The sequence below is a fragment of the Rhincodon typus genome, chromosome 3 (assembly GCF_021869965.1).
Source record: "Rhincodon typus isolate 14 chromosome 3, sRhiTyp1.1, whole genome shotgun sequence".
NCBI classification, from domain to species: domain Eukaryota; kingdom Metazoa; phylum Chordata; class Chondrichthyes; order Orectolobiformes; family Rhincodontidae; genus Rhincodon; species Rhincodon typus.
The window spans coordinates 77,977,299-78,003,400 of NC_063334.1; the positions used below are offsets into that span (position 1 = coordinate 77,977,299).

General features: G+C 41.0%; 1 protein-coding gene across 1 annotated transcript in view; it reads left to right on the forward strand.

The window, feature by feature from the left end:
- Positions 1-21,279, forward strand: part of LOC125481791 (solute carrier organic anion transporter family member 4C1-like) — a 115,506-nt gene extending 94,227 nt beyond the window's left edge. Inside the window, exons 6-9 of the mRNA XM_048593698.1 lie at positions 5,833-5,994; positions 14,368-14,563; positions 20,207-20,360; positions 21,241-21,279. Coding sequence (XP_048449655.1) covers positions 5,833-5,994; positions 14,368-14,563; positions 20,207-20,360; positions 21,241-21,279 — 551 coding nt within the window. The remainder of the gene's footprint in view (positions 1-5,832; positions 5,995-14,367; positions 14,564-20,206; positions 20,361-21,240) is intronic.
- Positions 21,280-26,102: the final 4,823 nt, after the last annotated feature.

The window sequence follows — 26,102 nt, forward strand, 5'->3', positions numbered from 1 at the left end:
GTTTACCAACCATGAAAGACTTGGCCTACTGTATTCATCCAGCTCTACACCTTGTTATCCCTGTATGTATAATTTGATGTCTTACAATCATGCTAGGTAAACAGTCTAATAGCTGTGCTTTCCATAGTGCAGCATTAAATGTATTATTTAGATTAATACGCAGCATTTTGAAGCAGGCATGTTTGAACTATCTACTGATTATTTAGATACTCTTACCTTGGTATTTCATGGTTGCCACTTTTATATGCTGTGCTGTTTCCAGTGACTGGATCAGATGGTAATATTGCCCATTATGTGTTAGAGAGCAGGGAGCCTCTGGAGTGTTAATTGAAAATTATTTACACTGTTGTGGCTTACGACAGGTAGACTAAACATTAAAGGTTATTAACTTATTTTCAGTTTGGAATAATCAAGGGTTGACTTTTGGTTTAGAAAGAACGGAGATTGAAATTTTAGAAGCAGTCTGGAGGAGATTGACTCATTTCTCTCCTAGAAAGAAGTCTTTAGAGTGGCTAAAGGAAATCACAGTTGTCACAGCTGAAAGGTTTAGTCTGTGCAACTTCAAAATCAGGAGTATTCAGTTAGAAAGCTGCAGGATAGTAAACGCTGAGAAAGTTAAGATCCCAGTTTGTGAATATTCATGTAAGATGACTTCACAGTTTACAGGACAGAAACTGAGGAGAATCAGTTTAGCCAAACTTAAAAGATTTGATATAGAGGTATATTTTTTCTTGATTTCAATCTCTGTAAAATGGTGTTGTTGGGAGATACATTGAAAACTTTGCTTTACTGTGAGTTTTAAGATTTTTCTAACTGTGTCCTATATTTAAAGAGCTTGGTTTTCATTTATTTCTTCTTTTGTGTTATCAACTTCTGTTCCACTGCGAAGGAAGCTCTGTAGCCACGTGTGACTATGTTTCAGTGACTGACTACCATTGTCCACTCATGGAGGCGTATTTAAAATTTGCCTTAGGCTAAATTTCAGGGAAGCAAATTCTCTTACCTTGGAGCAATCTGTCAGTGAGGACATATCTCATCAATGATGAAATTCAGCAACATCTCCAGTGTTCCAGCACAGCTTTTGACCATCTGAAGAACGGAGTGTTTGATGACATAGACCTCAAACCTAGTACCAAGCTCACGGTCTACCGGACAATTATGTTACCCACCCTCCTCTACGTGATGGAGAGAGGACAATACACAGCAGATGCTTCAAATCCCTCAAGAAAACACCACCAAGGGATGCTTTTGCAAAATCCTCAAAATCTAATGGCAGAATAGGTGCTCTAATGTTAGTATCCTCTCTCAGGCCAACATCCCCAGCATAGAGGCACTGATTACAGTTAATCAGCTGTGCTGGATAGGGCACATTGTCTGTATGCTTGACACAAGAGCTCCAAAGCAAATTTTCGACTCTGAGCTATGTCATGGAAAGCTGTAACCAGGAGGGAAGATGAAATGCTTCAAGATCCTCTCAGGAACGATGCAACATCCTCACTGTCTCATGGGATTTTCTCACTTAACATCCCCCAAACTGAAGAAAAAGTATTTGTGAGGGTGTTATCCATTTTGAGCATCTCCAACCAGCCCAGGTGAAGCCCAAGTTCAAACAGCAGAAGGACTGTACGCAAATTCAAGCATCCAAATCACCCATGTCATCAAACACTGCCTGTCCCACCTATGACAGAGTATGCGGATCATTTGTCGTTTAGTCACCTCAGGATCCATAATTTTGGGGTAGGAGAAAGTCATCCTCAGTCTTGAAGGACTGCCTAAGAAGGGGAAGACCATTTATAGTTAAAATGCCAGAAATTCATGGCAAAATTCCATGGCTCCAACAAAAATATAACATGAAGTCTGAAAACCATTTACCATCCTTGACTTGTTGTAAAATGATGTTTCAGCCTGTGAGTTCCATTTCTATTTTTGGCCTTGAAGACAGAAAAACGAACTATTCTGTCTATTTTGTCCTTCTCTACCATCTGTGTCTTCCTGCTTTGCTTCTTAATGCAGTCTTACAAATTGTATTAATCAGTTATTTGATTTAAATTTCACATCCTATTCTTCCTCCTCCTCCTCCTCCTTCTTCTCCTCCTGATGAGTCATTTCTCTTGCCAATCCAGTCCCTTTAAGACCGTGAAATGATATGGTGCTATTGGGAAAAATGAAGCAAATGAAAGTCAGGCTAATTTTGTAATAGTTTCATTTTACCCATCTCCATTAATCTGCAAATTTAAAAGGCAAGTAAGTTAGATGTACATTGATAAGAGAAAATAGTGATAAATGAACAAAATATTAAAACTGTTTTTATATCAGATAACCCTGATGTTTTAGAAGCAAATGCATGGCCATATGTGGCACTGAACAATCTGTGATTTTATTCTTTGCATGTGATATGTTAGGTGATTTCAATTGAGTTAACAGCAGAGGGATTGCCCTGTGCACAAGAAGTAGGGGAAACAATCAGTCAGAGTTCCTGCTCACAATAAAATCTATACTGGAACTTGTAAGTGCAGCACACATACAGTGAGGATAGGATAGAGCTCAGCTTTCAGTCTGCTAATACTCACTGTCAAGATTCAACACATGCAAACTTTGTCTTTTGAAATTATAACTCGGTCAGAGTTCTTACTTCCAAGAAAGGAGTGAAAGATGAAGTTAAGTGAGTAGTTGAGAGAAAAAATTCTATGTACTTCAGAGTACGTAACAGGACAGGTTGTTTACTGGGAAAAAAAATTAACCTTTCAGGATACCAATCAACACTAGTTAGTAACAACATATTAGCTATTCTACACAGCAGTAGCAAAATTCAACAGGAACAAAGTATAACATTAGAGAAAGACAGCTGATGTTGGCTTAACCCAAGAGTCACAATGCTTCAGGCAATGGGAGAGGTTGAGTCCTTCATGGTAACCTCAACTGGTGTAGGAATTGAACCCTCGTTGTTGGCATTTCTCTACATCACAAACCAGCTTTCTAGGCAACTGAACTAACCACGAACTAAGGGGATAAATTAAATGGACAAGTGTGAGTTGTGTCATATTTTTTGGAGGGATTCTTGCTGCAAGGCTAAGTGAAATGTCTCCCCATATCTTTCTAAACTCACCTCATTTAATACCTACCCTGCCTATTTGGTGTCCCCTACATCAGATTCCATACCCATCTTACCACGTATTGTTGCTGAACAACTTGCCACAAATCAGAGATCTGCCAAAAGACCTTGCAAATCCTACCAGCATGCCGTCCTCAGAGAAATGGGCTGCTCTGCCAGAAGTCACCTCCTCAACCTCGAGGACAAGAGTATTGAGGAAAGCATCAGCCAGGCTGCCTTCTGAAGCCCCGGACCAGCTCGGTTACCAACATTTCGGTGGGAACATTAGCATTAGAAAATGTGGAAGCATAATCTAGTGAGCACCTCAGTGTGAGAGCTGCACAGCTGCCCGAGGTAGAAGTGCCCCAGGTCACTGGCACTCAGAGGACAGCCAGAGACCAGGCACCTGCTCAGTTCCAGCAGGAGTGGACTCTGTGGTGTGGACGATAAGGAACTTTGCCTGAATGCACAGTGAGAACTGAAATGACTGGTATTTGGGAAGCAGTGTCCCTCATTGCCAAGAAGCTGCAGCAGTCCAGCGACTCATGATCATCTGGCTATATCCATGGTTGGCAGCTACCATGGGGAGCCATGCCCAGTACACTCAGGACCCATTAGAGAGGTTCACACACCTGGACTGTAGTGCCTGTCCTCCCCCTCTTCCTCCGCCTCCTCCACCATCTGTCACCCTTGGACGTTGAAACTGAGGAGGGTTCGCTTGATTCTGGCAAGAAGTCCCTCATCGTGTCTGGGCTGTCCAGACGCAAACAGCTTTGAGAATGCCTGTCCAAATCTCTCGGACCAATGGGTCCACTGCTGAGCAGGTTTCCTCCAACCCAGCTGCAGAACCAGGGAGGATACTAAGATTTAATAGGAAGAATAAAACGAAGAAAGCCTATTGAGAGCACGTTGATGGCATGTTGACAATGTAGTGCGCATGAATTTGCACGTTTGTATCTGTTTCGCAGTTTCACCTCTACATCTGTTTGTTTGAGTCTCTCTGTAGCGCTAAATACAACTGTGCCAGCATGGTGACGAGCTTCCACGATGCACCATGAATCGCTGTCTGTGTCAAGAGCTTGCTGCAGTATGTGAAAGCAAGATGAGCACAGCATGTACAGGGCAATAGGTCCTGCTGACACCTTTGCCCCTTTACCTGCAACATGTGAATGAGGCGGTTCACAATGTCTGGACTGGGGATGTACAGGGCAAACAGACAGCTAATGCTATAGAATGGCCAGGGATTGGGGACCCCACAGTTTGTGTCCTGTATATGGCATGGGTCTGTGTGTGCAGTTGTTTCCCCTAAAGGGCCTCACATCAGTGTATCCTGAAGACCCCTCCCTCACAGGTTGAGTCACTTACCTGCCCAGTTCTTTTATGGTTACAGACATTTTATTTTCTACTGCATATTTTCAATTTTCAGCATGGTGGAAGGCAACAGTGACCACTGTTTGGCCAGTGACTTCCACCCTCTGATTCTACATGTTGGTGAGGCCCTGAACATCCAGATTCTCTTCCTAGTAACCCTTCCTGTGGAATCCATAGGCTTTGCAGCTCCTCAGATTCCCACACAACATGTCTGCATGAGCCTATGCCTGTTCACCATGCCTTCCTAGCCCCTCGCACTTGAGATGCAATGCTCATACACTGTACTAACCGTCCCCCACCATTCTGAAGCCAGGGTGCTCCTGGATTGGCCTGCTAAATTGCTCATAGCGCCCAGGAAAGTGCAGGCAAGGTCTGTTAGCCATGGGAAATGCAGGGTTGCAGGGATAGGGTAGTGGGGTGGATCTGGGTGGGATGCACTTCAGAGTGTCAGTGTGGACCCAATTGGCTCAATGGCCTGCTTCCACACTGTAGGAATTCTATAATTCTTAACGTGTTCTATAATATCAACATACCCCTCCCTAATCTTACCAAAACTCTGAGGAAGGGTCACTGGACCTGGAACATTAACTCTGATTTCTCTCCATAGATGCTGCCAGACCTGCTGAGCTTTTCCAGCAATTTATGTTTTTGTTTCTAAGTTACAGCATCCACAGTTCTTTTGGTTTTTAAATAAGAGTTTGAGAGTTCTTCCATTCATATCATATCTGCACTTTTGAGGCAGAATAAACCATTCCACAAGAAATAATGATATTATAATGTATATTTTGTTTTTTTTGTCTTGATCACTTTGTACTGAATCATGCATTTCTTTTCTTAGACTTAGCAACCCCTCCACCCACACTTCTCTTCACACTTTCAGAATATGAAGGGATGCAGATGCACAGCCATCAACTGTCTTTCAGTCCCTCATCCAAATTGACTTTGTTCATTGGTAAACCCAGACAATAAAAGTTCTGATGAAGAGTCACTGGACTCAAAACATTAACTCTGTTTTCTATCCACCCTATTCTGCTAGGCCTGCAGGAGCAGCATGGTGCTGGTAGAATGCAATCTTATTGAGTAGGTTAATGTTGAGCATTTGCCATTTGATAGCATCGTTGACAACATCTTCCATCACTAAGCTCAATTCTGTCCCTGCCTAAAGTCCATACAACATGATGTCCAGCTGTATCAGATTTAGAATTTGGAACTCAGGTTAAGAGTTCACGCTCTCTAGCGAAGGATGACACCAATTGTAACATTTCCAGTAGCTAAGACTGTGGTTGAACTAGAGACTTATAGTTAGCTCTACATTGAAAATTATATTAATCTATTGAACCATTAGAAGCCTGCACTCACTAATTGCTAAGTATTTCTTTTCTTGCAGATATTGTTGAAGAACCCTGTTTTCATGTCCTTAGTTATAGCAGGCACTACTGAAGCAATGGTCATCACTGGGTTTGTCACATTTATGCCAAAATTCATTGAAAATCAATTTGGCCTAACTGCTAGCCTAGCAGCAATTCTGGGAGGTAAGCAGTTTTATTTATTTTCTTAACAGATAATATTTCAGTAATTTGTTAAAAGGGATAATTGATCAGAAGTTGCTGAAAATATATTGGTTGATGAATGACTGACGGACCCTCTTATTTATATACAAATTGGCCAGTAGCTTGTCAAGAAAATGAGATACACTGGAATTGTAATTCACCGGAAGTTGTTGGTCAGATTTCACCATTAGCTTTGTGACTATTGCCCTTAACTTTCATGAAATTACATCTGAATTTTCAAAAGGCCTACAATAAGGTACTGCATTACTAATTAATCACAACTAATTTCAGAACAAGTGCAGTCTAGAAACAATTAGCGAAATAGATAAACTGGCTACAAAAATAATCAATGAGTTAAAGTGAGAGAAAGAGACAGAGAAAAGTTGGAAAGTGATATTCCTCGAGATACCATGCTGAACCCACTGTGTACCATTTTAGAAAATTAGTTGAACTCAAGGATCAGAGGATAAATAACAAAGAAAGGAGCAGGAATCTGCCATAAGGTTTTTGAGTCAGCTGCACGATTCAGTACGATCATGGCTGATCTTTAGCCTGAACTTCACGCATTCCCATTATCCCTTGATAAAAATGTGTCTTTTTTTTACTATCTGTCTTGGCTTTAAATATAACTCTCTGGGCTAGAAATTTCTCCTCACGTCAATCCCAGATGATCAGCTGCATATCCTGAATGTGGGGCCCATGTTCTAGATTCGTCCACTGGGGGAAATAACTCTGTGTCTAACTGCTCAAGCTCTTTCAGCATCTGATATGTTAAAATTAGATACCTTCTCATTTTTCTGAACTCCAGAGAATATATAATTCACTCAGTTTCTCATTGCCTGGATCAATCTAGTGCTAAATTTATGTTGCACTGCTTCCAGTGTGAGTAAATCCTGCATTAAATGTGGAAATTAAAACTGCATATAGTGCTCCAAATGTGGTTTTGCCAAAGCCCTGTATAATTTTGGTAATACTTTCTTATTCTTGAACTAAAGCCACTTGAACTAAAGGCCAAAATGCCTTTTGGTTTCCTAGTTGTTTGCTTTATCTGCACACTAAATCCAGTGTTCCTTTTACATGTGCCCCAGTGCTTCCTAGAGTGAACACATTTAAAAGTTTCATGCCTTTAAAAAAATTCTGCTTTTCTATTCTTACTGTCAATATGAATAACTTTAGTCTTACACTCGTTACGCATTATCTGCACCTTGTTAATCCATCCACTTAATCTGTTTCTCCTCACAATTTGCATTCCTATCTAAGTTTGCATTATCAGCAAACTTATGTACACTGCATTTGATGTCTTAGTCAATGTCATTAACACTGATTGCAAGTAGCTGAAGCCCCAGCCCTAGCCCATGTGGCACAACCTGACAACTTGAAAATGCTCCATTCATTCTTCCTGTTTGCTTCCCGTCCATTAAGCAATCCACTAACCATGCTAATTTATTACCCACAGCTTCCAGATGAACCTTCTGTGTGGTACCTTTTCAAATGCCTTTTGGAAATCCAAGTGCACTGCATCTAAAGGTTCCCCTTTTTCTAGCTGACTAGTTATATCCTCAAACAACTCTAATAACTTTGTCAAATATTATATTCTTTTTGAAAAACCACGTTGATTTGTCAGACCACATTATGAATTTCTGATGCATTGTTAAGACTTCCTTAAAAATAGATTTCAGCATTTTCCAGGATTCCAGAAATTGGAAGAAATACTTAATACTGTGGAAGACTGTGACAAAATACAAGAAAACATTAATATACTTGAAGAATGGTTGTATGATTGGTAAATGAACTTCAGTAGAGGTAGGTATAGGATGCTAAATTTTGGAGGAAGATTAAGAAGGCTACAAACTCCTTGGAAATTAAGCTTGTAACTTAACATAGGTGACATTGGAGAATGAGTGATGATTTGGAATCATATTTCTGTAGGAGATCTGAAGCTATTTAATTCCACATTGGGCACTTAACTGGTCAGTGTTAGGCCTCCCACAGCATTAAACCTTAAGTGTGATAGAAATCCCTTTCCTGGGAGCTGTCTGCACATTAGAGACCTACAGTTCTTCAGTACCCAAAGCACCACTGGGTACAGTGGCATGGGAAGGGGGATTTGGAAGGAAGTAGGATGGTTTTCTATGGCAGCCCTGTTTCTTGACTTAGGCCCCAAGTGCTATTAATGAGAGATAAGTAGCTGGTAATCTTGGTGCCATGCACACTGCCACCCTGCCCTAAAGAGATATTACAGTCTGTTTTATGTACCTAAGGCTTCCTTTTCCAATTTGATTCATCCAATCAATATGAAGATTAAAACCATCATTGATTATTGCCATACCTTTCTTACAAGTCCACTTTTTAATGTATACTCTGTCCTACAGGGTAGCAATTTTTAAAGGACTTATGAATTATTTCCACTGGTGTCTTCTTCACTTGCTATTTCTTATCCTCAGCCAAACTGATTTTTACATCCTCCAGCACCAAGTCAAATTCATTTCTGGCTTCTGTAATGATCTCATCCTTATTGAACACAGCTTCTCCCCCATCTTCTTCCTTTCTAAACACTCTATTTTCTTAGTTAACCCCCAACTGTTCATGCTCCCATAGCAGACACAATTTCTTGACCCTACCTAAGTCATTATGTGGATTGTAGCAACTGGATCTTTCTCCTCTGAGTCCCATTTCCTATCTAGCCCCAAGATCATGTCTTTAATCCTGACGCCAGGAGACTTCATAACCTTCTTATATTCTCAGTTGCAGAGGACAGTTTCCTGTGTAACTCAAAACTTTGGTCGACAGTAAAAATTTGTGGAAGAAATTAGAGGTCTTTGATCACCTAACTATACAGTGCCCTATTCCTATTAAATTTTTAGGATACTGTGCACATTTGGTGTGCTTACTGAAGGATGGATATATTCACCTTGGAGACAATACAGCAAATGTGCACTAGATTGTTTCTTAATATAAATCTATAAAACCTAGAATCTACGTATGACCCTCCTCTTAACTGCATCTAATTTAATTGTATCCCTCCTAAAATAAGGAATGTTTGGAGTTTAGAGAACTGTGGATGCTTCATTGTTGAGTTTATTTAAGGTTGAGCTAAATGGAACTAATTTTAGACATAGAAGAGGATCAAGAAATGGACTATTTATGTAAGAGTAATCTTAAGTAAATATCTATATATAACAAAGCAAAATTACATATAATTGATAGAATAGGAAAACACATTAAATTGTATTGATCATCAAAAAATAATAAATAAGATACTGTAACGTAACATTGACAGTAAAACTATGAGTTTTATACACAGCTTTTCATGTGAACCAAATCACAAGCATCATGTGAAAAGAAGTACAAACAGGTATTTTTCAAATAAAGAGGGCAGTATAATCAGACTGTTTACACTCATCTAAATTATTCAGTCTGTACATATAAAAAATAATCCAAGAATCTGATATACTTGTTACTTATACTTGGACTTTGAGACAAGAACATAACAAATATACCCTAAAAGTATCAGAGATAAAGTAAAATCTAGAAGCTTAGAATATGGATTGAGTATAAATATAAACTCCAAACAGGCTGAAAACAATAGTAGTTAGAGGGAATACATCAGAAGATACCAGAGTGGATGGTGTCACACTGGAGCTGTAGATATATTTTTCTATTTAGCATGAATGATAACAGAAAATGGCAGATGTGTTGCAGAAGTTAGAAGGATGGAGTGAGCAAAATATAGTGTGGTGACGATGAAGGTTGTGTTAACGTTAACAAGAGAACATTCTATGGCTACATTCTGTCTGTTTTCATGTATAACTCAGAACGTTGACAGTAAAAATTTGTAGAAGAAATTAGAGGCCTTTGAAATTTGATTGCTAAAAATTCTATACGATGACTATAAATCAAATAGAAATTGCAAGACCAACAATAACTCTTAAAAATGTCATTCAGGGAAAGAACTATTAGTGTTTTGATCCCTTGATCAGATCTGAAAAGCTACAGAGATATCTTCTAGAGGGCAAAGTAAACGACAACAGTAAGATGGGTCAATTTAGGCATAGTTGGATGACAGGAATCAGAGTGTTTTCAAAAGAACAAAAGAGAAGTATGTTAAAGGAACAGGCCCCCTGGCCTTCCAAGTCTGTGCCGATCATCATGCACAGACCAAACTAAAAAACAAACCTTCTGCCCTTATTTGGTTCGTATCCCTCTATTCTCTCCCTGTTCATGTAACCATCCAGACGCCTCTTAAATGTCGCCAACCTGCCTGCTTTCACCACATCCTCTGGCAGTGCATTCCAGGCTCCTACCACCTTCTGCGTGAAAAACATTCCTCGCACATCTCCCTTAAATTTTTAATCGAGTTCTGAGGAAGGGTCACCAGACCGAAACGTTAACTCTGATTTTTTCTTCACAGCTGCTGCCAGACCTGCTGAGCTTTTCCAGCAACTTCTGTTTTTGTCTCTTAAACTTTTGCCCTCCCACCTGGAACCTGTACCCCCTTGTAACTGAAACTTCAACTCTGGGAAAAAGCCTCTGGCTATTCACCCTGTGTATGACTCTCATAATTTCGTAGGCCTCTATCAGGTCTCCTGTCAGCCACTGTCTTTCAAGTGAAAACAATCTTAGTCTTTTTAACCTTTCCTTATAGCCAATGCCCTTGAGACCAGGCAACATCCTGATGAACCTTCTCTGCACTCTCTCCAAAGCTTCCACATCCTTCTGGTAGTGTGGTGACCAAAACTGAACACAATACTCCAAATGCAGCCTAACAAGGGTTTTAAGTAGCTGCAACATATTTTGCCAACTCTTGTGCTCCATGCCCCGACTGATGAAGGCAAGCATGCCATATGCCTTCTTAATCACTTTTGGTCACCTGTGTTGCCACTTTTCAAGAACTGTAGACCTGCGCACCCAGATCTGTCTGTATGTTAATGTCCCTAAGGATTCTGCCATTAACAGTGTAATTCACACCCAAATATGATCCTCCAAAATGCATCTTCTCGCATTTGTCTGGATTAAACTCCATCTGCCATTTCTGTGCCCAAGTCACCAATCTATCTATATCCTGTTGTATCCTTTCACAATTGTCGATACTATCAGCAACTCTACCAATCTTCATGTCATCTGCAAACTTACTAATCAGACTACCCACATTTTCCTCGAGATCATTTATATATACTACAAACAACAGAGGACCTAAGCCTGACCCCACTGGAACACCACTAGTTACCAGTCTCCGTTCTGAAAAAACACCCTTCCACCACTACCTTCTGTCTTCTATGACCAAGCCAGTTTTGTAGCCATCTAGCTAGCCCACTCCGAATCCCATGTGATTTTAAATAATGAGCCATGATTTTAAATGATGATGATTTCAGATGAGCTATAGTCAATGTGCGAGGATGACACCAGATAAATGTTGGACCTGGACATCAGTGGCTGGTCAGCATTTACTGCCAGTCCCTAGTTGCCCTTAAGAAGGTGCCAGTGAGCTGCCTTTTTGAACTGCTGCGGTGCACCTCCTGTAGTTTGACCAATGCCCCTTGGGAAGGAATTCCAGGATTTTGACCCAGCAACAATGAAGGAATTGTGATATGAAGAGTAGCTTGGCGAAGAATGTGCACTTGGTGCTGTTTCCAGGTATCTGTCCTTCTAGGTGGAAGCGGTCATGCATTTGGAAGATGCTGTCTAAGTATCTTTGGTGAATTTCTACAGTGCATCTTGTAGATAGTACACAGTGCTGCTATTGAGCGTTGGTGGTGGAGGGGGTGGATGCTTGTGGATTTGGTGCCAATCAAGTGGGCTGTTTTGTCCTGGATGGTATCAAACTTCTTGAGTGTTGTTGGAGCAGCACTCATCCAGGCATGTGGGGACTTTTCCATCACATACCTGACCTTTGCCTTTTGATAGTGGTCAGGCTATGGGGAGCCAGGAGGAAAGTTACTCACCACAGTAGTCCCAGCCTCTGACCTGATCTTGTAGCCACTGTTTTTATATGATGAGTCCACTTGAGTTTCTGATGAATGGTAAACCCAAGGATGTTGATAGTGGTGGATTCTGTGATGGTAACATTGTTGAATGTCAACGGACGGTAGTTAGATTGTCTCTTGTTGGAGATATTCATTGTCTGGCATTTGTGTAGCATGAATGATACTTGCCACTTGTCAGCCCAAGCCTGGATTTTGTCCAGATCTTGTTGTGAGTGTGGTATATCACGGCAGCAGATCTTCTAGTAGGAATAACTAGGAGCAACAATTGCATTTGGATATTTCATCTGTCAGGAAATTAGGGGATATGGGGAGTGAGAAGCATGATGCACTTGAGTTTGAAGATCAGCTATAATCATCGTGACTGACTGACCAGGCTGAAGGAGTCTACTCCTGCTGCAATTTTGTAGGTTCTTATTTAATGAAAGCATGATTGATGATTTTAACAGCAGATAATCTGCGGCATGGCTGAAGTCAGGTAATGTTAGGGATGTTGAAATTGACAGCCTTAGGAATGTCACAGATATGTATTTGGAAGCTCATCTCAGGGTCTAATTTGACCTCTGTGTTCCAATTAGTTCTGATGAAAGGTCACAATCATTAACATTAACAACGTTAACCTTGTTTCTCCCTTCACAGATGCAACCAGCCCTGCTAAATATTTCTATCATTTTTGTGTCTATTACAAATGGTCTGGCTTGTTCTCAGACTGTTAGGGGAGACAAATGGAGTCAGTAGTTAGAGAGCAGAATTTGGAGCAGTGACTGAGGACAATGGCTGACAAATTTAGTTTCATAATTTAGCAATCGTGGAGGAGTTGAAAGAGTTGGTGAGGTAGAGATGGGTGTTGTCAGTGTATATGTGCTGTTCAATAATGTCACAAAGAGGCAGCTGGTAGATGGGAAATAGGAGAGGGTCAAGTGGAGATCCTAGGGAGATACCAAAGATGATGGTTTGAAAATGTGAGGAGAAGCTATCAAGAACAATACTCAGATACGATTTAATAAATAAGAATAGAACCAGGCGAGTGCAGTCTCACCCACCTAGCGACAGCAGAGTGGCATTACAAGAGTTTGATGCAGTCAACTGTGTCAAAACGTAGGGACCGGGATGGAGATATATATATATAGGCTGTCATTTGTGGCTTTGATAAGAATTGTTCATGTACTATGACAGAGGTAAAAATCTAATTTAAGAGATTCACATGTGAAGTTTGAGGAAAAAACAGGCATGGAATTGGGAGGCGATTATGTTCAAGGACTGAAAGTAAAGAGAGATTGGAGATGTGATGGTAATTTGCAAGGACAGTGCCTGTACTGCATGTAAACAAAGCTTTTCACTGTATTTTGGTACACGTGACAATAAATCAATCAATCAGTGAGGCGAAGGGTTGGTTTATTAAGGGAAGTGGGAGTGGCACCAGATTTTAAGCACAGAGTAACAACCATTTCTCAAAAAAAAATGAACAATGTTACCAAATGTGAAGACCATGAAGAGAATTTGGATGGTCAGCATTGCAGTGGGAATTAAGTTGAGGGGACAGGAGGAGGACCTCATGCACAAAATGTGCTTTGAGAAGGCATGATGGGAGCTAGGATGGAAACTGTACAGTAATGTACAGGGACTTTTGCCCTGTTGAGCTAGTGGAAGAGAAGGAAGTGGCTCTGGCAGCTGATCAGATGGTCTGAATTTTAGTAACAAAAGAAGTCCATGAGTTCCTCATACTTATTGCCAGAAACAATCATTTTTGAAACCTATGGTAATTCCTGTTATCACTCCAAAATTTTGAATTAGATTGTTTTTGTTATGCACTCCTGACCACCTGTGGTCTTGCCCATTCCATGAGTAGAATGTCTGACAGGGATAGACTTAATTTAGATCTTGTTGAGCTGAACATCCCTTACAACCAGCTTACGACTGCATCTGCCACTGCAACTGTACCGGAGATTTGGAGAATTATCCAGATTGAATTAGGGTTAATGAAGATTCTAACTGATTGACCATTCAGAATGTTATTCTTTGTTTTTATCCTTGCAGAAATAATTTTACATTATCTGGTGATAGAAAAGACAAGGCACACTTAAGCATATAAATATTTCAAAATGAAAAGTTCTTTCTTTTAAATTCACAACATCCTAATGCTTGTATGTAGTAACTAATGTGACTTTTATTTAGAAATTGTTGATATTCTACTTACCGAACTGATGTGAGCCAGACACACCATGAATGGCTTTGTGAACAAATTTATATCACTGTTATTAAGAGATATTTGTGGTAGTAGCAGATAAGTATTTCTGCAGAAAGTACACAGGTATTTCCAGTGAACCATGTGGCCTGACAATGATATAATTGTTTCTAATTTTTTACTTTTAAGGAGCAGTACTTATCCCCGGAGCTTTTATTGGTCAAATTATTGGTGGGCTCATCATTACCAAACTGAAACTTCAGTGTCGAAATGTGATGAGAATGAGTGCAGCCACATGCATATTATCACTGCTTTCTGCTTTAGTTTTTGTTTTTGCTCAATGTTCAAATCAGCCATTTGCTGGAGTCAACCAGGACTATAATTTGTAAGTAAATATGAAATTATTTTAATTTTTCCATATTTACTATCTGAAATGTCTTTTAAATCACGTTTGTGATTATCACAATGTGTAAACTTCTGGTGCAAGATGTGGGACTGGTTAATATTTTCATCATTTAATAGAAATAATTTAACTAGTTGATCTTCTGTGGTCTTGCACACAATCAGGATCAGGCATAATGTTCAGGTGAAACATAACTGGGGAGGAATAACTGAATCATGATGCACAGAGATTTCTAGCATGGAAATTGGGGAGGGACAACTAATTGTGCAGCCCTTAAAAACAGCAACAGGGTTTGACAGACGTATTTCAGTTATGCCCATTGCTTGCAATGCAGGCAGCACACCAACGTTGAGCTGACTAGATATTTGAATGAACTCTGCTGCCAAAGAATACTATCTGCACTGTTCATTGGCTAGATTCATCAGCAGGGGGCCATCATCATGAGTAACTAGCATCACTTTAAAGCTAGCCTGCAATTGTGAAATGGGATGTGCAGTGTAACAATCACAGTAAGGCAGGTCAAAGAGAATCCGACCTGGGTAAAGGTAAAGAATGGCACAGCAGGGATGAGCACAAGCTCCAAGGTTTTTAGACACTACACGTCTTGATGAAGGAGGTGCAAAGAATGATAGAAGTCCTGTTTACACAGTTAAGAAGAAGACCCATTAGACAGATGGTCACAAACCAACAGGAACAGGTAGCTGTAGAGCACAATGCCAGGTATCAAGTACTTGGAGCCCCAGTGCTGTGCTTCAAGAAAACCAATGGCCTTATATGAATAGCCAATGTTGGTGAAGGCATCTTCAAATTCAGTAATTCCTTATGTAAGGTTGATTACACATTTCATTATAATATCACAAATGCAATGGAGAACATCTCAGGAACACCTTGCACTTGTGATTTAGTAGTTCCAAAGTCTCCTGATCATTTTCATTAAACCAGTTTACAGTATGAGATGTTCCTGTACTGGAAACTAAAACCCAAAGGAACAAAAGCAGATTGACGGACACATGAAGGCTGAGGTCCATCAAGTAAGACCCCGTCTCCTAAAAAGCAGATGGTGGACAGAAAGATTGCATGAAATACATCAACTTACCAACAGCCATGCATACATGGATTCTTCAGCACCTTTAAGACCATGTATGGCCAAGCAGCCTAACCCACTGAAAGCTAAGATTGGACTGGCTTTCATCAAAAATGTAGATGCAGTGAGTGCTTGTCGGAAAGAGCATTTCATGAATCTCCTCAAAATGGAAACTCTGTCATCAGCGTGAGTGCCCAATACCCAATTACATTATGCTACTTGCCAATATCGCAGCATAATCCCAGCCCATCATGAAGATGAAAGTCTATTCAATGGCTCAGAACCAACAAGACCACTGATCATAGAAATAAAGAATCCCTACAGTGCAGAAAGAGGCCATTCGGCCCACTGAATCTGCACCAACCTTTCAAAGAGCATCCCACCCAGCCTCAGCCCATCCCCATAATCCTGTATGGCATTTTCACCATAGCTAATCCACCTAACCTGCACATCCTTGGACTGTAGGAGGAAACTGAAGCACCCGGAGGTGAGGCAGATGGAATCCCTGCTGAAATACTGAAATGGAGTTAGAAAAGTACACTTGGCTCATATACATGTCCTCATCTCTCTCATTTGGATGGAGATTTCCAGGGCATCTCCAAGATGCTGTTTTGTGATCACCTTCAATAATGGAGATAAAACAGAATACAGTAATCACAGAGAGGTATTCCCTGCTATCAGCCACAGGGAAGATCACTGCACAAATCCTCCTCAGTTGTTCCCTCCCAGTGGCTGAAGATCTTCTGCCAGAGTCACAATGTGTATTCTGTCCATCAAGAGGTATAATGGTCATGGTCTCCGTGACAAAACAAGCCCAAGAAAAGTTCATAGAGCAGCAGCAATCTACACACATGGCTTTTTTTGTTCTCACAAAGACCTTTGACTCTGGGAGGGACTTGGAGTGTTCTGTCCAAATTTGCTGCCTGTAGAAGTCCATTGACCATTCATGCCTGCTGCACAATGGATCACCAATGGATCCACCAGAGACCCAATACATGTGCAAACTGAGGCCAAGTAAGATTCTGTCATTGTGCCAGTAGTCGTCTTTTTTTTTGCAACACTCCACCCCTTAACTATGAAGCCTCTTGCTGATGTCAAGCTAATTTAGAGGATGAGTAGGAAACTATTCAAACTGTGTTGCCTCCAGTCCCAAATAAAGTCCACCCCAGCCTCTATCATCATGTTGTAATATGCAAACTGCGCTTGTCTGTACACACTCAAGAGACCAAGCTTCAAACTATCATTGATGCATTTACTGAGGCATATGAAGGAATGGACTTTAAACTGAACATCTGGAAGACAAAGATCCTGTATTAGCTGGCTCCTGCCAATGCAACACTACCCAACAAATATCCAGAGCCACAGTCAGCCATTGAACAAAGTGAATCAATTCCCATACTTTGTGAGCTTCCTCTCAGCAAGGACAGATATCAAGTTCATCTCACAACATCGGAGTAGAAGAAAGTTTTCCTCCATCTCAAGGGACAGTCTAAGAAGATAGAAAGGGAACATATACTCCTTTAACATGTTGGCATTTGCTGTAGCATCAGTTGCCAATTGGTTGTAAATCTAATGTTGACGTCAGGCCCACTCTTAATTGCTGAATTCAATAAAGAGTGGACCTTTAATATCAAAGGGATATTAAAGTACCGTATTTAAAATATGAATTATCATCAGTGAAAAAATATAGTCAATTGAGTTAATATATTCAGTCTGCAATAAGACAGAGAAACTTTTCCCAAAACAGACTAAAAAGAGTAACCACAGTCCCCAAGTCCAGCAGTAAATCTCACTTGAACCGGCAACAAATAACAACTTCAGCTGAGTTTCTCTCACTAATTGTTCTACACATTTCAGCAGTTTATCCTTGTGAATTATTCTTGCTTTGTGCTCTCTATCTCTCTCACTCACTCATACTGCACTCGAAACGTTAACTCTGTTTCTCTCCAGAGATGTTGCCGGACCTGCTGACTATTTCCTGCATTTTCTATGTTTGTGTCGGTAAACAGGTTTGAATTTCAAAATCCCTGTCAGCTACATTCAGAGTAACCTAATTTTCTACAGGGACCTTTGACATGAGCACACCATTTCCACATGCAAAAGTTTCATGTCCTTTTGAATGGTCTGTATTTTTTATTAGCCTGTACAGCTGAATATTATTTCAAATTTATTTGTTTTTTTTAAAATCATTAATCATCTCCACTTCCACCAACTTTACAGGTTGTGAGTTCCAGACATTACCATTTGTTGTGGAAGAAAATTGTTCGTCATATCCTCCTCAGCTTCAGTGTTCTCTTGTCCTTGAACCATCAGCCAAAAGAACATTTCATTGCTTTTCATTGTATTCATTGTCTACACCTGTCACGGCTGGTCGTCTTCTTCTTTGGCAGTCCCTTAGGGTTGAGGATACCTTGCTTCCACTCTGGGGTGGAGGCTGGGAGGCTTTCAGTGGGTTCTGCAGTGGCTGAATATTCCAATCTGGGAGCTGCATATTCTGCCGCAGATGGGGGAGGTTGTGTTTCAGGAGGGGCTGTGTGGGACACTCTGGATTCCGTGTGGTCTTTCTGTTGCTTGCGCTTGGCCTCCAGGTACTCCACTCATTGACATTCAAAATAGTTGGTGCCTTTGCAGATGCTTTTTCTCCAGTTTGTGCATTCAAAGGCAAGCCATTCCTACATATCGGTGGGGATGTTGATTTGTTTAGGGAGGATTTCAGGATGTCCTGGTAGCATTTCCTCTGCTCTCCCAGTGATCACTTACCATTATGGAGCTCAAAGTAGAGTCTTGCGTTGCGAATGCGGACATTGCGGCCAGCCCATCGCAACCAATCATGTCACACATGATTGTGCATCGATACTGGGGATATTGGCCTGGGAATGTTGTACACGTTAGGATGCCTATCCTGCCAGTCGATTTGCAGGATTTTGTGAAGGCAGCCCTGATGATAACTTTCCAGGGACTTAAGGTGTCTGCTATGCATTGTCCATATTTCTGATGCACACCAGAAAGTAGGGACTGTAGTGCTCTGCAAATCATGAGATTGGTGCTGGGTTTGAAGTCTCGGATTTCGAACACTCTGTTCCTCTGGCAGCACTGGCACATTGGAGTCGGTGTTGGATTTCATTGTCAATGTTTGTTTGCACTGAAAGGAGGCTCCCGAGGTATGGGAAATGACTCACCTTTTCCAGGGGCTCGCCATGGATTTTGATGTTTGGGGGCAGATGTGGGCTGGTAGGGACCCTTTGTTTTCCAGATATTTAATCTGAGGCCCATTCTCTCATATGCCTCAGTGAATACGTCGATAATGGTTTGTAGCTCGGCCTTTGAGTGCGTGCACATGCGGGATTTGTCGACATACTGCAGCTCGATAACAAGTTTGTGGGTCTCTTGGTTCTGGCTTAGAGATAATGAAGGCTGAACAGTTTCTCTGCTTGACCTGAAGATTAGCTCTACACCAGCAAGGAGCTTCATGGAGATGGGGTGGAGTGATGTGGTGGGGAAAATGGAGAGGAACGTTGGTGCAATGACACAGCCTGCTTGACCCCAGTTTGCACTCATATTGGGTCTGTGGTGGACCCATTGGTGAGGATCATGGCTTGTATGTCATCGTGAAGCACCTCTATCAAATCTGCCCTCAATTTCCATTGTTTCAAACTGAACAATCCTCATTTCTCCAACCTAATCTTGTGGCTGAAGATCCTGATTCCTGGAACCATTCTGGTACATTGTCTCTTCTTATGCATCAGCTCACACTTCTCTCTATTAAATTCCATTTATCTCTTGCCCCATTCTGCTCACCCATCAATGTCATTTACTTGTTTGGTATCATCCTCAATGTCATATTTCAAAATTTGGTATCATCATCAAATTTTGAAGTTTTACTCAGTACTGACTATTGGAAAACACCAGTATCTACCATCCTTCAGTCTGAAAAACAAACATTGACTACAACCTGCTCATTTTTTTCTGCCTTATGCTAATTTTTATCCAGACTGACGCTGACCCTCCTATTCCACAGTCTCATTTTTTTTAAACAAACTTTAATACAGCATTTTGTCAAACACTTCCTCAAAATCCATAGATAGCATTTCTTCCATCAACTTTTGTGACTTCATCAAGAATTTTACTTGGATAAGCCTAGCGCAAATTGATTTTTGGTCCTATATGTTTTATGCAGATAATTAAATCCATAGAATAGTAATTTTCAAGTCCTTATCTTAATTTTTTGTTACAGGTGGACCAGGAAGGGGGATTTTCTTACCTGTGCTCGAGGATAATCTTGAATCATCTCACACAAAAATAAGACAGATGTTTATTGTTATTTAGGAGCAACCTGTTAATCCTAAGCAATATTGATTGTTCATTTGGACGCCATGCTTAAATTAATAGCAAAACCAACACCAATGGCATCCTAAGGACAATGGTTCTTATACAAAAGCCATTGCTGAAGGAACAGGACTTCATCCTTCAATGTTAATCTGTAACTTTATGTGAACTATGAAAAACATTATCTTTTTCTTTCTCCCCATATTGTCCCACAGTAACAGCACTGCAGAAAATATCGATTTGATGGCACCTTGTAATAAGGACTGTAATTGCATTCGTACTTACTTCAATCCAGTATGTGGTGCAAATCATGTCCAGTACTTTTCTGCTTGCTATGCAGGTTGTTCTAATGCATCAATAACAGATGGCATTCTGGTATGTTTTCTAATTTTAAGATAGTTTACCAGTAGTTCTGATTAGCTATTTTAACAAAGTTAAATTGTGTCATGATTATGCAAATGATCCATTGAAAAATGACAAGAGTGCTGAAATAATTATAGGAACTTTGATTTCTACTCTTGAGCAATGTTAGCTCGACATGATGCCTTTGGTGTCTGGACAAGGAGAGTTAGCATGCTTTCTGCTTTTGTGCAGTAGTTCACTTCTTATTTTCAGCCCTCACCACTGGCTACCAGCAATATGTAAAAGAGAGTACAACATTGGATGCTCCCTGACAACATGGAAAATTGCCCAAGAATGTCTTTTACGCAAAAGCAGGACAGATCCAGTCGTGCCAGTTACTACCACATTAGTCTTCACTTAAACATCAGCAAAGTGATGGATATTCTCATTGACAGTGCTACCAAGCAGCACTTGCACAGCAATACCTACTTACCAGTGCTCAACATGCCTTCAGCTCCTGGCTTCATTAAGCTTTATTCTAAACATAGGCAAAAAAGAGCTGAACAAAAGACATGAAATGAAAGTGGTTGACATCAAGGCAGAATTAGACTCAGTCAGGCCAGAAGCCTCTGGCAAAATTGAAGTCAATAAGAATCACCAGGAACATTATTTAATGATTGGAGTCATATCTAGCATTAAGGAAGATGGTTTTGCTTATTGGTGTCAATCCTCTCAGCTCCGGACATTGGTGCAGAAGTTCCTCGGGGCAGTGTCCCACCATCATCAGTTGCTTCATCAATGACCTTCCCAGAGGTTGCAGGGCTCTGAGATGCAGAGAGATCAATGTATTCTGGTACGTGAGTTGCTGAAGGTTATGTAGGTTAGGCAAGTAATTAGGGAAGCTAACGTTGTCATGTATCATAATAGGAACTGTGTACAAAAATAGGGAGTTTATGCTTCAGTTATTTCATGCACTGGTGAGACCACATCTGGAACACTGTGCGCCATACCTGTTATCTTATTTGACAAAGGATATCAATATGTAGGAATTAGTTCAGAGAAGTACCACAGTAGCACCTGGAATGAGTGGTTTGTCTTGTGAGGAAAGATTGGACAAGCTCAGTTTTTATCTGCTGGAATCATGGAATCATACAGTACAGAACAGGCCCTTTGACCCACTGAATCTGCACTAACAACAAACCTATTCTGAATTTACAGTACTTTGCAGCACTTGGCCTATAGCCTTGAATGTTATGATATATAGTGCTCAAGCAAATACTTTTTTAAGTGTTGCGATGTTTCTCACCTCAGTTCTCCTCCCAGGCAGTGCATTCTAGATTCCCACCACCCTCTGGGTAAAAATGTTTTCCTCAAATCCCCTCTGCACCTCTTGTTGTTCATCTTAAAATTACGTCTCCTTGTTAGTTGAAGGTCAACAAGGAGAGCAGTTACTTTCTTGCCACCCTGCCCTGCATAATCATACACACCTCAATTGGGTCCACACTCGGCTTGCTGGGCCTACTCTAAAGAAAACAACCTGAGTTTTTCCAGCCTCTCTTCTTATCTAAATGGCTGCATCTCAGACAATATCCTAGTAAATACCCTCTGCACTCACTCCAGTGCAATTACATCCTTCTTACAATGCAGTGACCAGAACTGTATACAGTGCTCCACCTGTGGTTTCACCAAAGTCCTGCACAGCTCCAACATAGCCTCCTTGCTTTTATAATCTATGAGATTAGAAGAATAAAATGGAACTTGATTGAAGCAGATAAGATCCTGGGGTCTAATGACAGGGTCAGTGTGGAGAGGATGTTTTCTTTTGTGGTACAATCTAGAACCAGGTGTCACTATTTAAAAATCAAAGATGACCCATTTAAAACAGATGAGGTGATTTTTTTTCCTCTCAGAGTGCCATGAGTCTTTGTTCCTTAAAAGATGTTTGCAGCAGAGTCCTTGAATATTTTTAAGGCAGAGGTGAATAAATCCTTGTTTAGCAAGGAAGGAAAGGTTATCTGTGGTATTTGGGAACGCAGTTTTGACTTTGCAATCATTTCACTCAGCTGAGTGTTTGAGTTGCCTCATGTATGTTCCCCTCATTATGATATCAGACGTGGACATTTGCTGATGGTTGTATAGAATGCAGTCCCATCGACAACTCAAATAAAAGTAAACTACTGTAAATGTTGGCAATCTGAAATAAAAAGAGTAAATGCTGGAAAGAAAACTTGCTGGTCTGGCAGCATCTGTGGAGAGAGAAACAAAGTTAGCATTCGAATCAAATATGACTATTTTCAGAATTGAAAGGGGTAGGAAAATGGGTTTTTTTTGGTGTTGACAGAGAAGCAGGAGGATCAAGTGGAGCAGGTGGTGAGAATGCCCACAGTAAAGGCAGTGCTATGGTAGTACAGTAAAGATGGAGATCTAGAAAAGATACAAATGATAGGTGTGAAAAGGAGAAAATGACATTCAAAGGCATTGCCATCGTTGAATCACTTAATGTCAACTTCCTGGAGGTTATCTGTAAAATGTTATGAAAATATGAAAACTGTGGCTGCAAGAGTAGGTCAGATACTGGGAATTCTGTGGCGAGTATCTTATCTATGACCTATACCACCTAGAGCTGCAGCAATACTACTACTTGCAAGTTTCTAGCAAGCCCCAGACTGTTCTAACTTGAAACGATATCATCCTTCTTTCATAGTTGTTAGACCAAAAACCAGTAACACCCTGTCTAACAGTTCTGTGATGTACCCTACACTAGATAGGCAGCAACACCTCAAGAATGTGGCTTTCTGCCACTATTTCAAGACCGATCAATGATGGACAACAAACAAATGCTGTCTTTTCCAGCACCACCTTTCCAGCGTGCCCTTTAAAGAACAAAAAATAAGTAATTACAACAAATACATTACTGTGGTTTTGTCCTTAAATACATCATATCTTGTGGTGCTAAGCTGTACAGACCAGGTTATGTGTTTACTCCCTTGGGGTGAGTTGGTATTTATCTCGTGAGGAATTAGATGATCTTTTCTGGGACAGCTAGAACAACCTCCAGACTCTAAAAATGCATCATTGAACTTGGGAGAGAAAAATCAGCCAAACATCCCATTGATAATTGTTATCCGTGAACTCCTCTGAAAATGAAAGGGATTGATTGGACTCAAAATGTTGGGCTGAATCTTACTTTATTTGGCTAAATCCGAGCCGTGTTGAGTCTTTTGTAGAGTTTTTCACTGTCAATTTTCTTGCCCTATCTTACCAAACACACCTCATAAATTACCTACAGCACCTGACCACATCTAATTACTGTTGCATCCTACCAAATACTATTCCCACAACAGCTCAGTAGATATCTGCTTAAACACTAGCATTGTTGTGCGCAATCTTTAAAAGCCCGTTGTGCTGCCAGCTAAACTCTAAGTCGAGATCTGCCCTGCATAGTTCCTAACATGTACACCAGACATAATAGATGGGGAAAATTTTTGCCTCACTTTGTGGCAGGGTCCTGGAGCACCTACTGGATGGCGGTGCTGATGTGGGACGTCCTCCTCTCACAGAAGCAGCAGTGGAGGCCACAACACCATACCATGCCAGTCTGATCTGAGGATGCCCCCTGATTAAAGCAGTCTCAGCCATCAGGAAGAATGGCTTGCAATGTAGGAAGAAGGCCTATGTCCTTCTCCAGTCTTCCAGGGTAATCTTTTCTCTGCTACCTCAAACTCACTCTATCCCTGTTGCAGTAATCACCTCCCACCAAGGCTCATGCTCCAGCACTCTCATTATTGCCTGCAACATTTTCTCCATGTGCTCTCACCAACCCAACCCCTGCCATCACGATTGCTGCATGCTCTCTGTACTGCCTACTCACTTGCTTGGGAGACCTCTCCACCTATACCAACAATACTAGCTGTGCCACTGATATTCTTCTCCCATAATAGCAGCCTGTTTTTCATTCCAGGAGGAGAACAACGTACAATTGGGCAGTGTGATGTGCTGCCCATCATTCATGTCCTCATTTCTTATGAGGAGAGAATCTTAATTATGACTTCCCCACTCAAGGCCCAGACTGGTATCTGAATGCTGCCCTTGACTCACAGTGGCAGGATCCCCTGAGCAAAGGCTGTGTCCCTTGACTTGATTGAGATCTGCTGATAACTATGACAAACTTCCTGGCTTTGTGTCTAACCAGCTCTGCAAGATGGTGGCAATGAAATTGATATGTCTGGGTGAGGAAGCAAAGTGCAAAATGGCTAAGCAAGGCAATGCAAAGCAGGATGCTGAAAGAATCCAGTTATGTTCAGAGTGAGCACCATAAGAGAAAGCAAAGGAGACACAGCCTGGACCAGCCCATGAGCTGGGTGCATGTCCCTGAGCACACAGCATGACAATGACAGTTGCCAGTACAGCACTGAGCTGCAGATGCACCTGTAAGTGGATTGGAGATATACCATTAGGGCTGTTGGAGGCTGGCACATCTCGAATACCAATGTCTGTGTATGTAGGCATGTGTGTCTGTGCCCATGGAGTGTGCCCTGAGACGTTGGTGCCCAGTTTCCAACATGAAGGTCATTAAGAGAAAATGGTGAGCTAAATCCATCTGTATTTACTCTGGTTTCCTTTCCGTCTTTTCCTGACATTGACCACGTTTGGTGAGTTTGGTAAGATGGGAGGCTAATAATTTATAATGGCAAATTGTGTCATTACTAATGAGTTTAATAAGCAACAATCCTTGTCAATTGGCAAGCAAGAATATTGCACACCATTTGTGAAAGCATAAAAGATGAAGCAGATGATCTCAAGATGAACCTCATTGAACTTGTCACCCAGTTCTGCCACACCTCCCACCATGTCGCTCAGATCCCACAGGATTCCATGCATGACTTCTGTTTTTCTCTCCACAGATGCTATCAGACCTGCTGAGTTTCTTCAGAAATTTCTTTTATTTCAGATCTCTAGCATCACAGTACTTCGCTTTTATCCCAGTAACATCTTGATATATAAATATATCTGTATGACATGATACTGGAAGATGGGAATCAGGTAGTCATGCTGTTCCTATTACAGTAATTCTTTCCCAAATATCAACTTTATCTTCCAATTGTAGCTGTCAAGAAAGAGGAAGCGTGGTGTGGTTTGATATTCTTTCACTGCTGTAGTTTAAAATTCACAGTAATGACACTATTATCACACATAGTGATAGGAGACAGATGGGATGAGTATATGATGTGGGATGGGATGGAGCGCAGACATCTGACATTGGAAAATTACAAATAAATGAGGATGAAGTAATGAAAATTACCATTCAGATTAAATGATGAGGGTACTACTCAAATTGTTAAACTTGTTTTTCTCTCTCAAACAAGAACAAAGAAAAAGAACAAAGAAAATTACAGCACAGGAACAGGCCTTCGGCCCTCCAAGCCTGTGCCAATCCAGATCCTCTATCTAAACCTGTAGCCTATTTTCCAAGGATTTGTACTCCTCTGCTCCCTGCCCATTCATATATCTGTCTAGATACATCTTAAATGACGCTATCGTGCCCGCCTCTACCACCTCCGCTGGCAATGCGTTCCAGGCACCCACCACCCTCTGCGTAAAGAACTTTCCACACATATCTCCCTTAAACTTTTCCCCTCTAAACCTTGAAATCGTGACCCTGAGTAATTGAGTCCCCCAATCTGGGAAAAAGCTTCTTGCTATCCACCCTGTCTATACCTCTCATGATTTTGTAGACCTCAATCAGGTCTCCCCTCAACCTCCGTCTTT